Source organism: Epinephelus fuscoguttatus, linkage group LG21 (genome assembly GCF_011397635.1).
Source record: "Epinephelus fuscoguttatus linkage group LG21, E.fuscoguttatus.final_Chr_v1".
NCBI classification, from domain to species: domain Eukaryota; kingdom Metazoa; phylum Chordata; class Actinopteri; order Perciformes; family Serranidae; genus Epinephelus; species Epinephelus fuscoguttatus.
In genome coordinates, this window is record NC_064772.1 from 17569598 (window position 1) to 17584378 (window position 14781).

Consider the following 14781-nt stretch of genomic DNA (forward strand, 5'->3'; position numbering starts at 1 on the left):
ATGAGTTGACGATGTGAATCCATCAGCACACCTTAAATTTCACTGTGACAACTCTGACCATTGCTTTAGTTTTTATTGTCTCTCTTGGATGACAGACACTTTTAGTAATGAGTCGATCTTCAAGCATCTATATTAATTTCAACCGGATTATGTGAACTGCATATATTTTAATTCTCACTTGGAGAAAACAAAAGCATTGTGGAATGTCGTTCCTGTGGGCTCTGGCCAGTTGAGCTTGTCTTAGAAGGACAAAATGCACAAACCTGCTATCTTCAGCATACAACCCCCCTTCTGTGGACGATAAACAAGGTGCAGACTTCCAGCTATGAGGAAATACAGCGAGTGCTGGATGGAGCAGTGAGTGACAACAACCACAAACACCAAGGGTACCCAAGGGTACTGCTTGCGGTGGAAACGCAAGGGTCTAGGTATTACAAATTACCACAGATCCTGAGGTAATAATAGTCAAAGCAAATAGAGCTTTTGTAAAGGTTATGTGTTGGTTTGTGGAGATTTTGTCTTTTAAAGTCAAAATTGTGACATTCAAGATTCAAATTATGATATTTACTGAGGCAAAATTTTAAGATAGTGAGTCAAAGTTAAGAGATATATGTGTTTTGACTTACTATCTCATAATTCTAATTTACCATGAGTATTTGTAGTTTAAACCAAGTCAGCAATACGGTATGTAGGATATTCATGTTGTAATAACCTCTGTCTTAAGCTCTCTTTTTTAACCCTTGACACGACCATGTCCATGTCTGTCATTTTTCATGTGAAAAACTGAATACAAAAATACAACTGCCTTCATGGAGAGACTGTCTCAAAATGTGCACTGTTATCCCAATATTTAAATAATATTGCATCTCCCCCCTCTGTGTGAAGGCCAGCTTTTCCCCAGTGTGCTGGTTTAAAAAAAAAACTTGGCCAGACAAATTGGTTCTGTCTGAATATAACCTGACCCTTCTCGCCTTTTAAAGCTTCGCCTTTTATAAGATATGTTTTATAAGGTATGTTCTAATTCTTTCATATATCATTTACTAATTCCTAAAATCTCAGACTAAGTATCTCAGAATTTTTATTTACTTTTTACGATTAGTATCATCTCTAACTTTTCATCTGTTCTTTTTTCTTCCTCTGACAGAAATGGGCTTCCATACGATTTTACAAATCTGTTTACGGGAATTAACACAAAATAAAAAGAGCTTCAAGAAATTATAATATCATCAAATGACTCTTGGACCAAATGAACAACAAACTTCTCAAGCATATTACCACAAATGATGGTTTATGCATTTAATCTCTGATCTGAATATGCTACAGTCACACTGCCAGAAAATGTTATGGATATAGACAGTCCACAGTAAACATGCAGCTATTATACATGATCCTAGATTATGGCAGGAGGAGTCATCCTGTGGCAAACCGCGCTGGATCTCACAGACTATATAGCCAATCCAGAGCTTAACTTTCCTACAATCCTGTGATGCAGTTGACCTCTGCGGCTGTGTTTTGTTTTACGACCTCATTGGCCAATTCCTTTTCAGTGTCGAGGGCCAAAGCGCTGGCAGGCGGCAGTGCCAGGAGGGAACGTGGAAGTTTTCTCCAATCCTGTTCCAGCACTCAGTTTTATGCAGTTTCTCAGGACTTTAACTGCCATAATAATAAACTCTATTTGTCTAAAATGTTAGTGTGCTGACACAGTGGCTGCATTTCAGCACAGATGGTTTTCACTTCTTCTTGTGCTGCAATTTCACAATGAAATCATGCAGGCAAGATTTCCATATCTCCTTTTTGACTCTGCATAGTTCTGCTGGCCATTAAATTAGGAAATTCACTTATTGATTTTTTAAGCCAAAGTCAGAGAAACCTCCCACATCCCCTCCTGTACTGTTCAGAAGAAAAGCCTCGGCTCTTAGCTGGGTCGTTCTGTGGCTACAAACAATAGCTTGCTTCAGATAGTTTGGTTCAATCCATCATTACATGACTGAAGGTAGAGGAGCAGAATGCACAATGTGGGACTCTATTCTATCATCTCGCCAGCTATTGTGTGTGTGAGTGCTTTTTCTTTTTTTTACAGACTGTGGCTTCCCTGCTGCCATGCTGCTCTGTTTCTCCAGTCAGTCTGCTGCTGCCTTGTGTGACCTCATCAGTATGCACCTCACATGGGTCACCTGCTAGTGCAGAGGTGGAAGGAGGGGAGCTTTTAAAACTTTACTGCAGAGGAGATTTTTAACAGTTTTAATGCATAAAGGAGTAATTTACCTCTTTCTTTAATGATACAGGAAACAAATATACTGATGGATGGTGTCTTTGAGGTGACATATGCAAATGTAATTACTGTAATATTTTAGCATTTAGCAAGTCTGTCCAATAGTCTACTGTCACATACACACATGTATCACATACAGTACACAGAAACACTGAGTTCCTCTTCTTTGTGTTGTTGGCATTGATTTTATCTTTCTGTGTATCTTTGGGCCCACATCACTGGATAAACTAACAGGCTTGTAGGCACCAGTAGCTGATATGATTGGCGTCATGGTGTGTGTGTTTGCGAGAGGATTACATCTTAAAATGCAGACTGGTGTTGAAAGAAACAGTTGAAACAACCCAAGCTTGCTGATGCTGTGTCACTTAGCACCTGAGCTGCAGCTGCCAAGTGATTTCTGTGCAACTACACGACAGCTAAATTACATTTATGATGAAACTTCTAACTTATAAGCAGGAATGCCCTCTAGTAGTGCTGTTCATAAACAATCTGCAGCATGTTCAAGTAAACCTCAGACACATTAACCTCTGGTAGCGTTTAGGTGATTTTTAAAGGGGGTTTGAGAGACCACAAATGTCTTAAAGAAGACCTGTCATTATTATTATTATGCTCATTTTAAGGTTCATACTTGTTATTTGGGTTTCCTCACTTTCCTTAAACTGTGTGTGCTGGAACACCTGTATTCACCAGCTGTCTGAGACGCTCCGTTGTAGCACCCCTGTCCCTTGAAAAAGCCCAGTCTGCACTGACTGGCCAGCATTTCTGGGTTCCCTGTTTCTGAGCAACTCTGCACCGTCATTGCAGTCGAATAATGACTGTAATGGACAATAGCAGCACTTTCTACATTAAAAAAATATCAAATAAAAGCTTTTAAACCCAAATCTTCATGACTGGACATGTTCCATCAGGAATATGAGCCGAAATCAGCAACTAAGACTCCCTGACGTTAGCATGTAGCTACATGTAGCAGTGAAGGCTGCGTAATGTAAGCACTTGCAGTAGTGTGCCTGGAGCAGATGACCCTATAAAGGAATCCATAATTAGCTGATCTCAGATTGTCTCTTAATTAGAAAAAACACTTTAAAACAGAGTAAATATGTTGCAGTATACTGGTATTGATGATAAATGTGACTATGAAAAAATGAAATATGGATATCATTTTAATAATACACATATGGTAATATCTTGTAAATAATTTGGTGGCTCTCAAATCATTCCCGTTTCTTTCTGTTCCTGCCTTGTCTCCCTCCAACACCATCTGGTTGCCTTTTCACCATCCATTAAGTGTAATTGCTCTTATTGTACAATTTTGCACAGTTGTGGTGACAGACTCTTTGTCTCCCTACACCTCCCTACACTTGTATTTTTAGTGAAACTGATTTGCCAAAAAAAGTGACTAAACACAATGGACACAGTTGGAGATAAATTTGACAGATGGTACTTTTTTTTTTTGGAGATATCCCAATAATGTCGCCAATGTGAACTCTTTTGGCCACAATAATTATGCAGTGTTAATCTGACATTGTGCCAGCCTTAAAACAGAGTATTCAGAACAGTCAGAGGCTGGGGTTCCTGCTCACATGGATTATTTTTGCATACATTTACTTTATTATTTGGAACTATGGTCACATTTAATATGAACATCTGATATTGTAACATTATATATATATATATATATATATATATATGACAATAAATATTAATAATAGGCATAATAGGTCCTTTTTAATAGAGCTGCAAGGATTTGTCTACTTATCAATTCGTCAGTTGCTAAAGAATTCATCGGATACTATTTCAATGATCAATTAAAGATTGTTGGGGGGCTGTTAGCCTTTAATGCATACGACAGAGAAGTGTGAAAGAAGGAGAGAGAGGGGGGGTGACAAGCAGCAAAGGGCTGCAGGCTGGAATTGAACCCGGCTGCTGGAGCAAGGAATAAGCCTTTGTTCATGGGACACCTGCTACGGTATATCCACTAAGCCGCCAATGCCCCTTCAATGATCAATTAATTATTAAACCAAATTTTTAAGCAAATAAAAAAATGTCTGGTCCCTGCTTCTCTTTTCCATGAGGATCATTGTAAACTTAATTTCTTCGGGTTTCGGACTGTTGGTTTGACAAAACGAGACATGTCAAGACAACATCTTGGACTTTTATTTTTATGGACCAACTGATTAATCGGCAAAATAATCCCCTGGGTAATTCATAATGAAAAAAGTAATTCGTTGCAGCCTTAGTTGACAACATTTTGACATCCTATGCCCAGTTCAGACCAAAGATTTATGGCGAGAAAAGCTGAAACAGGTAACTACTTGCAATGTGCCATGCTCTGCTCTGCAATGCTCTTAAAACCTGTTCTGATTTCCAGCTTTTCAGGCTGATTTTGTGGCTGAATATGATCTGTAGCTCCTTAAAATATGAACGAGGATAGTGACAGTGAAATACTGGCTACAGTTGCATTTGTAGTCGTGATGAAACGGTGAAAACAGAAACATAACAAGCATCAGATGGACTGCATTCATAATAAATACACGACAATAATATAAATAACCAGCGCCAATTAATTAGTCAATGAGAATGTGTGTGTGGGAGCGCATAAGCATGTAGAGCGAGCAGCAGCAGCGACCCACCATCCAACACCAGCACACCATGAGGGCTTCACTTCAGCGGAATCCACTACAAGCCAATTGGCTATAGAAAGAGGTGATGTGCTTTATGTTCTAAAACCAGCTGCCAATGATTTGACCAGCAGAGTTGAAGGTGACACCATCAGTCGACTTGAGTCAAGCTCAGACCGACTAGTTCACACTGCTACAACTTTTCTCTGCAACGTTTCTAAATGGTTTTGTCTCATCGTGAATCTTTGGTCTGAACTGGGCTTCAAAGTGCAGCTAATGACAATAAGCGACAGTCCCTCAGGTTGGGGTACATCTCAATGTCTTTTTTCTTATAGATAAATGTTAACAATTGGCCAAACATCCACAAAAAAGCATCACCTTACACTTGCCAAGACACCAAATCCAAACCAAAGTCACCAGGTTAAATGCTACTTCTAAATTCTCCTCTCACACCTTCTGTTGACTTACCGCTGCTTGTCTGTGTGTGTTGGACAGAATCCCGTGGATCTTCACTTTGTCCTTGTCCATCTGGTCGATATCTACCCACAAGTCTTTGCTCATCGGATCTGACGGGTTGTATGTTTTCGATGTGTAGTAGTTGTGATCTGTGTCCTCCTGTAGAAGTGACAAAACAAAATGTATCCTGTGAGTTTATATCCATATAAAGACTGTGAAGAAGCCCAGCGCAACAAAAGTTATTAAGTGGAATGTAATACAGCTTGAAGGAGAGAGTAGATATTGCTGCGTTGCTCAGTGAATTAAGCCGCTGGAGTCTGTGCTGGTATTATTCTGCATACAGCCAAGAGAATATATGAACACATCAAATTCAAAGCAATCTAATAGACGGTGAGCTATTTTTAAAAACATTTCAAACCTCTACACAAACAGAAAACATATACAAATGGAAAATCAACAACGTGGAGTATTTTTAATTTCACTGCGGAACAAATAACCTGCTAAATTAGATTATATGATGCAATCACTTCCAATATGCGTGCACTCTCTCCGTGCCTTCATTCAACTATTTTCATTAGAGCACAATCAGCACGTGAAGAAGTTTTAATATCTACTAATCAAATTAAAGAAAACCAAGAGCCCAATCAACTTCTTCCACTCTTAAAACCAGACTGCACAGTCAGGACTGCCTTTTATAAGAGAAACATTTGTGGACTTTTATAAGCCATGTGGGAGCTGCTTTTATTGTTTCCTGTACAGAATTAGGAAGAATGCTCATGTCGCGGGCTTCCTATTGCTCGTCTCTCTCTCCCTGTGGGTCTAATGAGATACCTTACAGCTGTGCCTTTTATCTAAAACATTGTTAAAGCTAATGTTTTGTTGGGTAGGGAGACAGGGACGTGTATACTGTGATCTCACTAATAGGAACTCACACAGCTCTGTGCAAACTTTGATATAGGGGTGGTATTATTTTGAGCTACTGCGCTTTGGTTGTCAAAAGGCCATGAGACAAACATTAATTAAAGCACAGTTCTTCTCTGTTCGGTTCGTTTTGCTTCAAGGATTCAGATTTCCCTCGGAGAGTTATAATCTAATACCTCTGCACAATATTCAGCCCCCAATATTAGACAGAGAGATAATGTTTCAGGCTTAGCGAAGCCTCGGTGGGATTGATAAATATCAAAATTCCAAATGGAGTTCAGCCATGTAGGTGGTGTTACTTTTGATCAATTTGTAGATTTAAACAAACACTGCCAGAATCCCTTCATCGCAGCTTAAAGTGCAGACAAATCGTGTCAGGGAAAAAGCCCCCTCCAGGCAGCCTTAGTCAGCACATTACTTTCAGAATAGAAAACAAGGACACTTGTAAAAGAGCAGACACAAATGCACAGCTGTAAAGTTCCCTGCTAATCAGCACAAGATGTTTTCTGGTCTCGTGGAGAAGGATCGAGGGAGACGGAGGCTCCTCGGAGGTGAGAGGGGCCAGTGAAAGGGGGAAGGTGGGCAGGGTGGCCATCGTCCAGCTGGGTGTAGGTGGACATGAAGCTGTGAGCAAACAGAGTACGGGGTGCCTGACCGGAGAGACCGTCTCACGCATGCAAAAATACACAATTATAAAGAGAGCTTTGGTGGGAGGCTGTGGGAGGAAGGTACTGTCTGTTTCTTTAAATCATGCACTGGAAACTTGCTCAGTGAGTGAAGTGTGGTGCGCGATGCTGATGTGTGAAAATATAAACATGGTGTGAAATGTTGCTACCGGCTCTGTTTTGAACAGACTTAGCACTGTGGGCCGCAATCCAATAAACATTTAGAGGATAGAAATCTCCACCCAAATAGATTTACAAAACATGGAATCATTACAATAGATTACAAATTAAATAAAAATTCAACTCAGATTTGTTCAGCTAGCAACATTCAGTCTGATTATCAGGCTAACAAAGAGCCATACTCACACATACGTTCCATATGATGACTCTGTAGGAATTTAATATAAGTATAAAGTGTATTTTTTGCAGAAGGGAACTTATTACTATACTGACATGTATGAATTCAGTGAGAAACATACTGCCTTCACTTGCAGACTGTTTTTACAGAGGAGTATAGCAGACTGATGCTTCATCACACGGTGTAACAACATTCACCTGAAGCTCAGTATCAGAAAGACCAATGACCTCATGGTTCACCGCCAGAGAAACAGGCAAGAACACAAAATTGTAGCTGTGACAGCAGACACTGCTTCACATTTGAATGTTGCTGCAAAGAACCTACAAATTCTTGGCAATAGACATTTGTGTGACATTTTGTCATAATTAGCACATTAATTCTTGAGTGAACACCTGATTTGTAAGGTCACTGTGACCTTGATGTCCATGCCAAATTTGAAAAAATTCCTTCCAGGCGTCCTGAGATATCACATTCATGAGAATGGAACCAATGGACTGAAAACCCGAAAACATATTGCCTTTGGCCATTGCTGTGGCGCAAAGGCATAAAAACCTGAACAGAAAAATTACTACCAACATTTTATAAATGTAAAATGTTCTGTGCACAAATCATCCACAGAAGGACAGAGCAGAGTATTTTTTAACATATTTATTAGAAGCTATGAAATGATGGTGATATATATTCCTGTTTTCACACAGTACCTGAGCTGAACCTCCGCATTCAGCTTGTTTTGATCTGGTGTAGGTCTGAATGCTGAGGTTCAGCTAAGGTGGCTGAGACAGGTAAAGACTTAAGCTTGAATCTAAATGAGGACAGTTACTGCATCCCTCCCCTCTCTCCCTTAATTTCCTGTCACCTCTACAGTGTCAGCCATCAAAGAGGGGAAAAAAATCACCATCTTTTACATTTCCCCCCAAAAAATCATTGGTATTTCTTGCCCTCTGTCCATTTGGGGCAGTGACACCATGACTACACTGTCTTGTTAATTTACTCTAGAAAAGATATCTACAATGTATTTCAAATACACTGCTCAAAAAAATAAGATAACACTTAATGTGCACAGTAAAACATCAAGTCAGTTAAACTTTAGGAATATCAATCTGTCCATTTAGGAAGCACAAGTGATTGTGAATCAGTTTCACCTGCTTTGGTGAAACTGAAAGTGACAACAGGTGTAATGGAGAGGCAAAAGCAAGACAACCCTCAAAAAGGGAATGGTTTTACATGTGGTGGCCACAGCCTAATCAGGTTACATAGGTAGTCCAGCTCCTCCAGGATGGCACATCCGTAGGTGTGGTTGCAACAAGGTGTGCTGTGTCTCCCAGCACAGTCTCAAGAGCATGGAAGAGACGCCAGGAGACCGGCCATTACACGAGGGGAGTTGGACAGGGCCGTAGAAGGGCATCAACCTAGCAGAAGGACCGATATCTGCTCCTTTGTGAGAGGAGGAACAGGTGGAGCACAGCCAGAGTCCTACCTCCAGCAGCTACTGGTGTGCATGTTTCTGACCAAACTGTCAGAAACAGACTCCATGAGGGTGGCATGAGGGCCAGACGTCCTCTAGTGGGACCTGTGCTCACAGCCCAGCACTGTGCAGCTTTATTGGCATTCGCCAGAGGACACCAGAACTGACAGGTCTGTGATTCACACCCCATTCTGTCCAGGAGCTCACTGATGCCCTGATCCAGGTGTGGGAGGAGATCCTCCAGGACACCATCCGCAGACTCATCAGGAGCATGTCCAGATGTTGTCATGCAATTTAAATATATCTGGAGCAGAAAAACAATAAAATTGATAGTTCTAGTATACGTTTGGGCTACATCAGAAATCAACATTTGCCTTCCTAAAGACTTAAAGACAGAAATTTCAAATGCATTGCTAATGCAAAACCATCCATTTGACACCAATTTAATGAAAACCCAGCCACTTTCTATATATTGTGCAAGCATTTTAGATACAAACTGTAATGTAAAAGTATAAGGCGATGCACACACACACACACACACACACACACACACACACACACACACACACACACACACACACACAACTCAAGTGGGCTGAGTTCCAATTGACCCTGAGAGACACGACAGAAGTGGAGACGAGCCTGAGCTACACTGAAAAGCTCAATGGGGGCTAATGGAAGATAGATGGCCACATGATGAACAATGAGAGGAGAGGAGAGGACTGTGACCTCGCAACTCGGGCTCAGTCAGTAACTCCTGTCCCATTTTCATCTGTCCATCATAACTAAAACTAGATAGAGATGGAAAAAAATTGTAGCCAACAATGGTACATTTTCTGTCTCTAGAGCAGAAAAACAAATGGTAGAAAAGATTCATTCACTAAGACTCACTCCCATCTCAGTCTGAGGCTTTTACTCAAGCTGCCCACCACATCAATATTGCATTATAGTGAGACCTGAATATCTTGTTTTCACTTCTGAATGGCTCCTTAACACGGGGGAAACCATGAATATAAAGGAACCCATTGCTTCGCATTCGCAAAATTATTCTGCTTGTTTCTTTTAAAGAAAATAAGACGTCTTGAGATGTCTCTTAAAATTGGTACTGAAGACATAAAAAAAAAATAAAGGAAGAACACAACAACAAACTGTAATCCCCTCAACTGCAACCATGGCTTTGCTCCTGAGAAAATAAAATTTCATGTATGCACAAGGAGGAGCTGAGCTCTGAATAAATGTTCAAATATGTTGGGATTAAACTGTTTGTCAGCCAGCCCTCTTCTTCCTAAGATAGTACCATGCTGCACACACACACACACACACACACACACACACACACAGTAGCATACGCTGTTAAATCAGACTGCAGCCTGTTTGAAAAAGCATTAAAAAGGATGCCATCGCTCATGTGTGCAGCTCTTCATCAGCTGATAATGCCTGTGATCCATTATTCATCGTTCCGCTCCGCCGTCTGCTTCTCCGTCTCCTGCCAGTTGTGTAGCAGCTTGATGGTATTCGTGGTGTGTGTTTGTGTGTGTTTTGAAACTCAAGAATGTGAAACTACATACTCTTCTGTGCAGCACTGGCCATTTCTCATTCTTTTTTTAATGGTAGTGTGGTATCTTCAGTATGATGTAGAGGTCTTCACAGACCAGAAAAAAAATGATACCAACACCCTGCATGCATTAATTATTTTCACTCATGTATTTGAAATACTGACACACGGACCATGGCAATAAAGTGACTCTACCTCAACCTGCTTGTAATTTCGGACCCAGTCAAAATTAGGTGCCCAGGGCAGGTTCTTCAGAATCCAAAACGACCCGTAAAGACATCAACAATGAATCTGAAGTATCGTTTTTTTACTACTCCTGGTGGCATTTGAAATGCTTCAAAAATGTATGATCACTCTTAAAAATCTAAAAGAAACTGAGAAAGGGGGCATTATAGTAGCTTACCGGGTACCATAAAGGTTGAGTCCTTACCGCAGAAGCCCAGGTTTGAGTCTGGCTAGGGCCCTTTGCTGCAGGTCCTCACCTCTCTCTCTCACTATCAATACAGCATAAAATTGCCAATGAGTATCTGTATACCCGATACAAAGTCAAACATTTTCAGTGGGTGTTGCCCTCTGCCAGGGTTGTCCCTTGTTTCAGATTCTGTTTGTGGTATTCATGGCTTCTCAAGGTGCAGCCAGAGGCAGAATATTTTTTGGTTTGGGGACCTCAGAAATGCATCTCTGCTCTTTGCAGATGATGTGGTTCTGTTGGCCTCATCACACCATGACCTCTGAAATACACTGGGGCAGTTTGCAGCCAAGTGTGAAGCGGTCGGGGTGAGAGTCAGCCCCTCCAAGTCTGAGGTCGTGGTTCTCTGCCAGAAAACAGTGGATTCCCACTTCTGGGTTGAGAGAGAGTTACTTCCTCCAGTGATGGAATTCTCAAGGTCTTGTGAATGAGTGAAGTTAAAATGGAGTGTAGGATGAACAGGCAGTTTGGTGTGGCATCAGCAGTGATGCAGGCATTGCGCCGGATCGTCGTATTGAAGAGTAAGCTGAGCCAGAAGGCAAAGCTCTACACTTACTGATCCATCTACATTCTGACCCCATGAGTTTTGGGTAGTGACCGAAAGAATGAATTGGTGATACAAGCGGCTGGGCTTGGACTTAAGAGATAGGGTGAGGCGGTCAGACATCCAGAGGGAGCTCAGAGTAGAGCCACTGCTTCTCCACTTTGAAAGGGGTCAGCTGAAGTGGTTCGGGCATCTGATCAGATGCTTCCTAGGCGCCACCCATTAGACGTTTTCCAGGCACGCCCAACTGGTAGGAGGCCCTGGGGTAGACCCAGACCCCACTACCACTAGAGGGATTATATCTCATCTGGTCTGGGAATGCCTCAGGGTCCCAGAGGAGGAGCTTGAAAATGTTGCTGGGGTGAAGGACGAGTGATATATCTTGCTCAGCCTGCTGACCCCACAATCCAACTCCAAAATAAGGGGATGAAAATGGATGCATGGATGAAAATAAGAAAGGTATTGAACGAGGATGCTTTTCAACTGGATAAATATTTGAGTGTCAGGGTGAGATTGTTTAAAAACAATGAAAACATGGAGAGAGTAAAGTGATTAAGCAGTCTGAGGTGAATCTAAGCACCTGATTTATAATTTAAGTGTTCTTCTTTGTTGTAGACATATTGAATGAGATTTTCAAGATGTCTGATGTCAAAACCGAATATGGTTGTATTTTAAAGTCATGTTCAAGGACGTCGAGGTACACAGAGTACACTACACAACAAAAACTCTCTTTTTTTTGTCTGCAAACCAGCATCTTGGCTGACCCACTTAGAAACATCAGTAACTCAAACACCAGAAGACGATACTCAGTCAGACAATCAAGACTGAAGCCAACTGGACAAACACTGAAATATAAACAACTACAGGTTCATCTGCAGAGCGGCTCCAGCTGCAGCAGCTGCACGAGATGGTGTAGCATTACAAAGTTTAAACACTGAATAACATAAAGACAAGTAAACATCTCTTTCCAAACACATTATCCTCCGGGAACCTTTTAACAAACTTGACAAACTGAGACACAAAACAAACAAAAGAAAAATAAACTAATTTGCATTCACTGCAGGTTCTGAATATGGAGCGCAGTAAGGGTAAAAGCAGCACTGGGAATCAAGTGAAGTAATGAAAATTAGCAAGCCGAGCTGCCTCGCTGTGTGAATTCTCTCCCTTAAGAAATACACAAATAAACAGTGAATGTAGTGAAGCATGTAACCCCCAAAGAGCCTCCTGAGCTGTGGAGTCCCAGACATCCAATAACAACCATAAACCACACCCTTATTACTACACATCAAAGCAAGCTATACAAACACCAGCCCCCAAAGCACTAATACACTGTCTACTTTTATTGGCAACCTGACATGTCTGACATTGGTTCAAATCTCAGGAGAGGCTGAACTTTACTGTAGATATGAACAGCCAGGCGTAAAAACGAAACCATCAAATGAACACATTAATTCAGAGGGAATATGAGAAGTTATGTGTCTCTTTGGACTTCACTGGTGGTGCTGCAATATGATACAGGATTTAAAAAAGGAGCAGACTGTACGATTTATCATCCAAGTGGCTGCTGTGTGTGGATTTGTGTGGCTTGTTTATGCTCCTCATAAAGAAAGGACTTAAAATGGGGCCACCTGACAGCTGTAAGCAACTTCGAAAATAGTTTCTCAAACTTGAGGTCAGGACCTCATGGAGACGCGCTTGGTATGCAGACAGGGTTTTCAGGTGATTTCTCAGACACAGATGAAAAATAGCACTTCTTTGACATAGGTAAGATATAATCTAGGAAATCCAGTTTGAGTGATACAAGCTTGAGTTTTTAAGGGTTCATCAGTTGCCAAAACACTGCACAGATTTTTAACACTACTGTATGACAAAGCATTTTACAACTCTGCAAGGGCGACGATCGTTTTATCCAAAGTCTCAACAATCACAAGATTAACGTGCCATTTATGATGCCAGGTAATATGAAAGGAAGTTATGCCTTTTTGCGTGCACTTTCCATTTGTACATTAGCTGTGCCAATACAGTGTTCTCATTAGTCATGTTACAATACCGGAAATTCAGTAGCTGGTACCAATACCAGTAAAATTTTGTGGGTGAGGAAACATATTATTATATAGCCAAACAAACTGCCAAACATGGAGCACTCAGCACAGAATAGACACTAAGCTCCTTGTCATGGTGTTGGCATTTGTAGCGCAGCGTAGGCTAAATATGCTGTACTCCAATTACAAAGAATTAAGAAAATTGTGGCCACAGGAATCTTGTCTTTTCAGTGAGTCGAGGCCAGGCTGTTGCTGTAGCTACACTTGTCGCCATCTTATACATGTTGTTGTTTTCCCGGCCAGTAGGTGTTGTTCTTCTTCCTTTGGCATTTAACGGCAGACTAGAACATTTGTAGGCGTGTATGCTGCTTCATCAGGTTTGGAAGAATTGCATCCCTGTTATTTACTGCACTGAAGAAAGTAGAGTAGCATCATTTTCAGAATTTTGCCATTGGCTTGGTACCACGGGGACATCTCTAGTTCTCTTTGAAATGAATGAGGGGATTGTATGTGAATGTTTTTGTTTTTTTTAACCAACACTTAGTACTTAGTGGTGAGGATACTTTGGGGGAATAGCTTAAGATATTCACAACGATTAGGCCTCTTATGTACGCCAACTTCATTTTCCTCAGAGGCCTGTAAAGAGGTCTAATTTTAATTAAATTGAGAGAACGCTATTTTTCCATATTCATTCACATTAGGGAGTCAAAGGAAAGGACATTTCACAATCTGTATTTTGATTTCAAACTAAGGCATAGAGAGTTTCCTACCGTATAAGCCCACATAACACATGACTTTTGTCAGGCGTGAAGACACTAGCAAATTCTATGTTTTTTTAACACAAATTATTTGAGTTATTTTGGTCTGTAGCTGAACAAGCAATTAACCAAAGTATCTGAGACACGCTTCCAGAATTGTGCCTCACAGCAAAAGGGTTCCTGGTTCAAACCCAGGCGGGATCCCTTCTGTGCGGAGTTTGCATGTTCTCCCCGTGTCAGTGTGGGTTTTCTCCGGGTCCTCCGGCTTCCTCCCACAGTCCAAAGACATGCAGGTTAATTGGTGACTCTAAATTGTCCGTAGGTGTGAATGTGAGTGTGAATGGTTGTTTGTCTCTATGTGTCAGCCCTGCGATAGTCTGGTGACTTGTCCAGGGTGTACCCTGCCTCTCACCCAGTGTCAGCTGGGAAAGGCTTCAGCTCCCCCGCAACCCTCAAGAGGATAAGCGGTTACGGAAATGAATGAATGAATGAATGAATGAATATGTTACCAATTGCATATGAGCTCCCAAGTATAGTAGTATCCCTGCCAGTTACGAAATGACTTTTCAAGTGATTTCACCATCGCAGACAAATTTCCAATGTTGGAATAACACCATGACAGATTTACTGACGTTGTGGCGTGCTGCCGTGATCTCGA

The 14781-nt window shown here is 41.2% G+C and overlaps 1 protein-coding gene across 1 annotated transcript in view; it reads right to left on the reverse strand.

Moving 5' to 3' along the window:
- The window catches only part of plxdc2b (plexin domain containing 2b), a 148696-nt gene that overhangs the window by 75634 nt on the left and 58281 nt on the right, over positions 1–14781 (reverse strand). The window contains exon 3 of the mRNA XM_049565009.1: positions 5359–5505. Within this exon, the coding sequence (XP_049420966.1) occupies positions 5359–5505 (147 nt within the window). The remainder of the gene's footprint in view (positions 1–5358; positions 5506–14781) is intronic.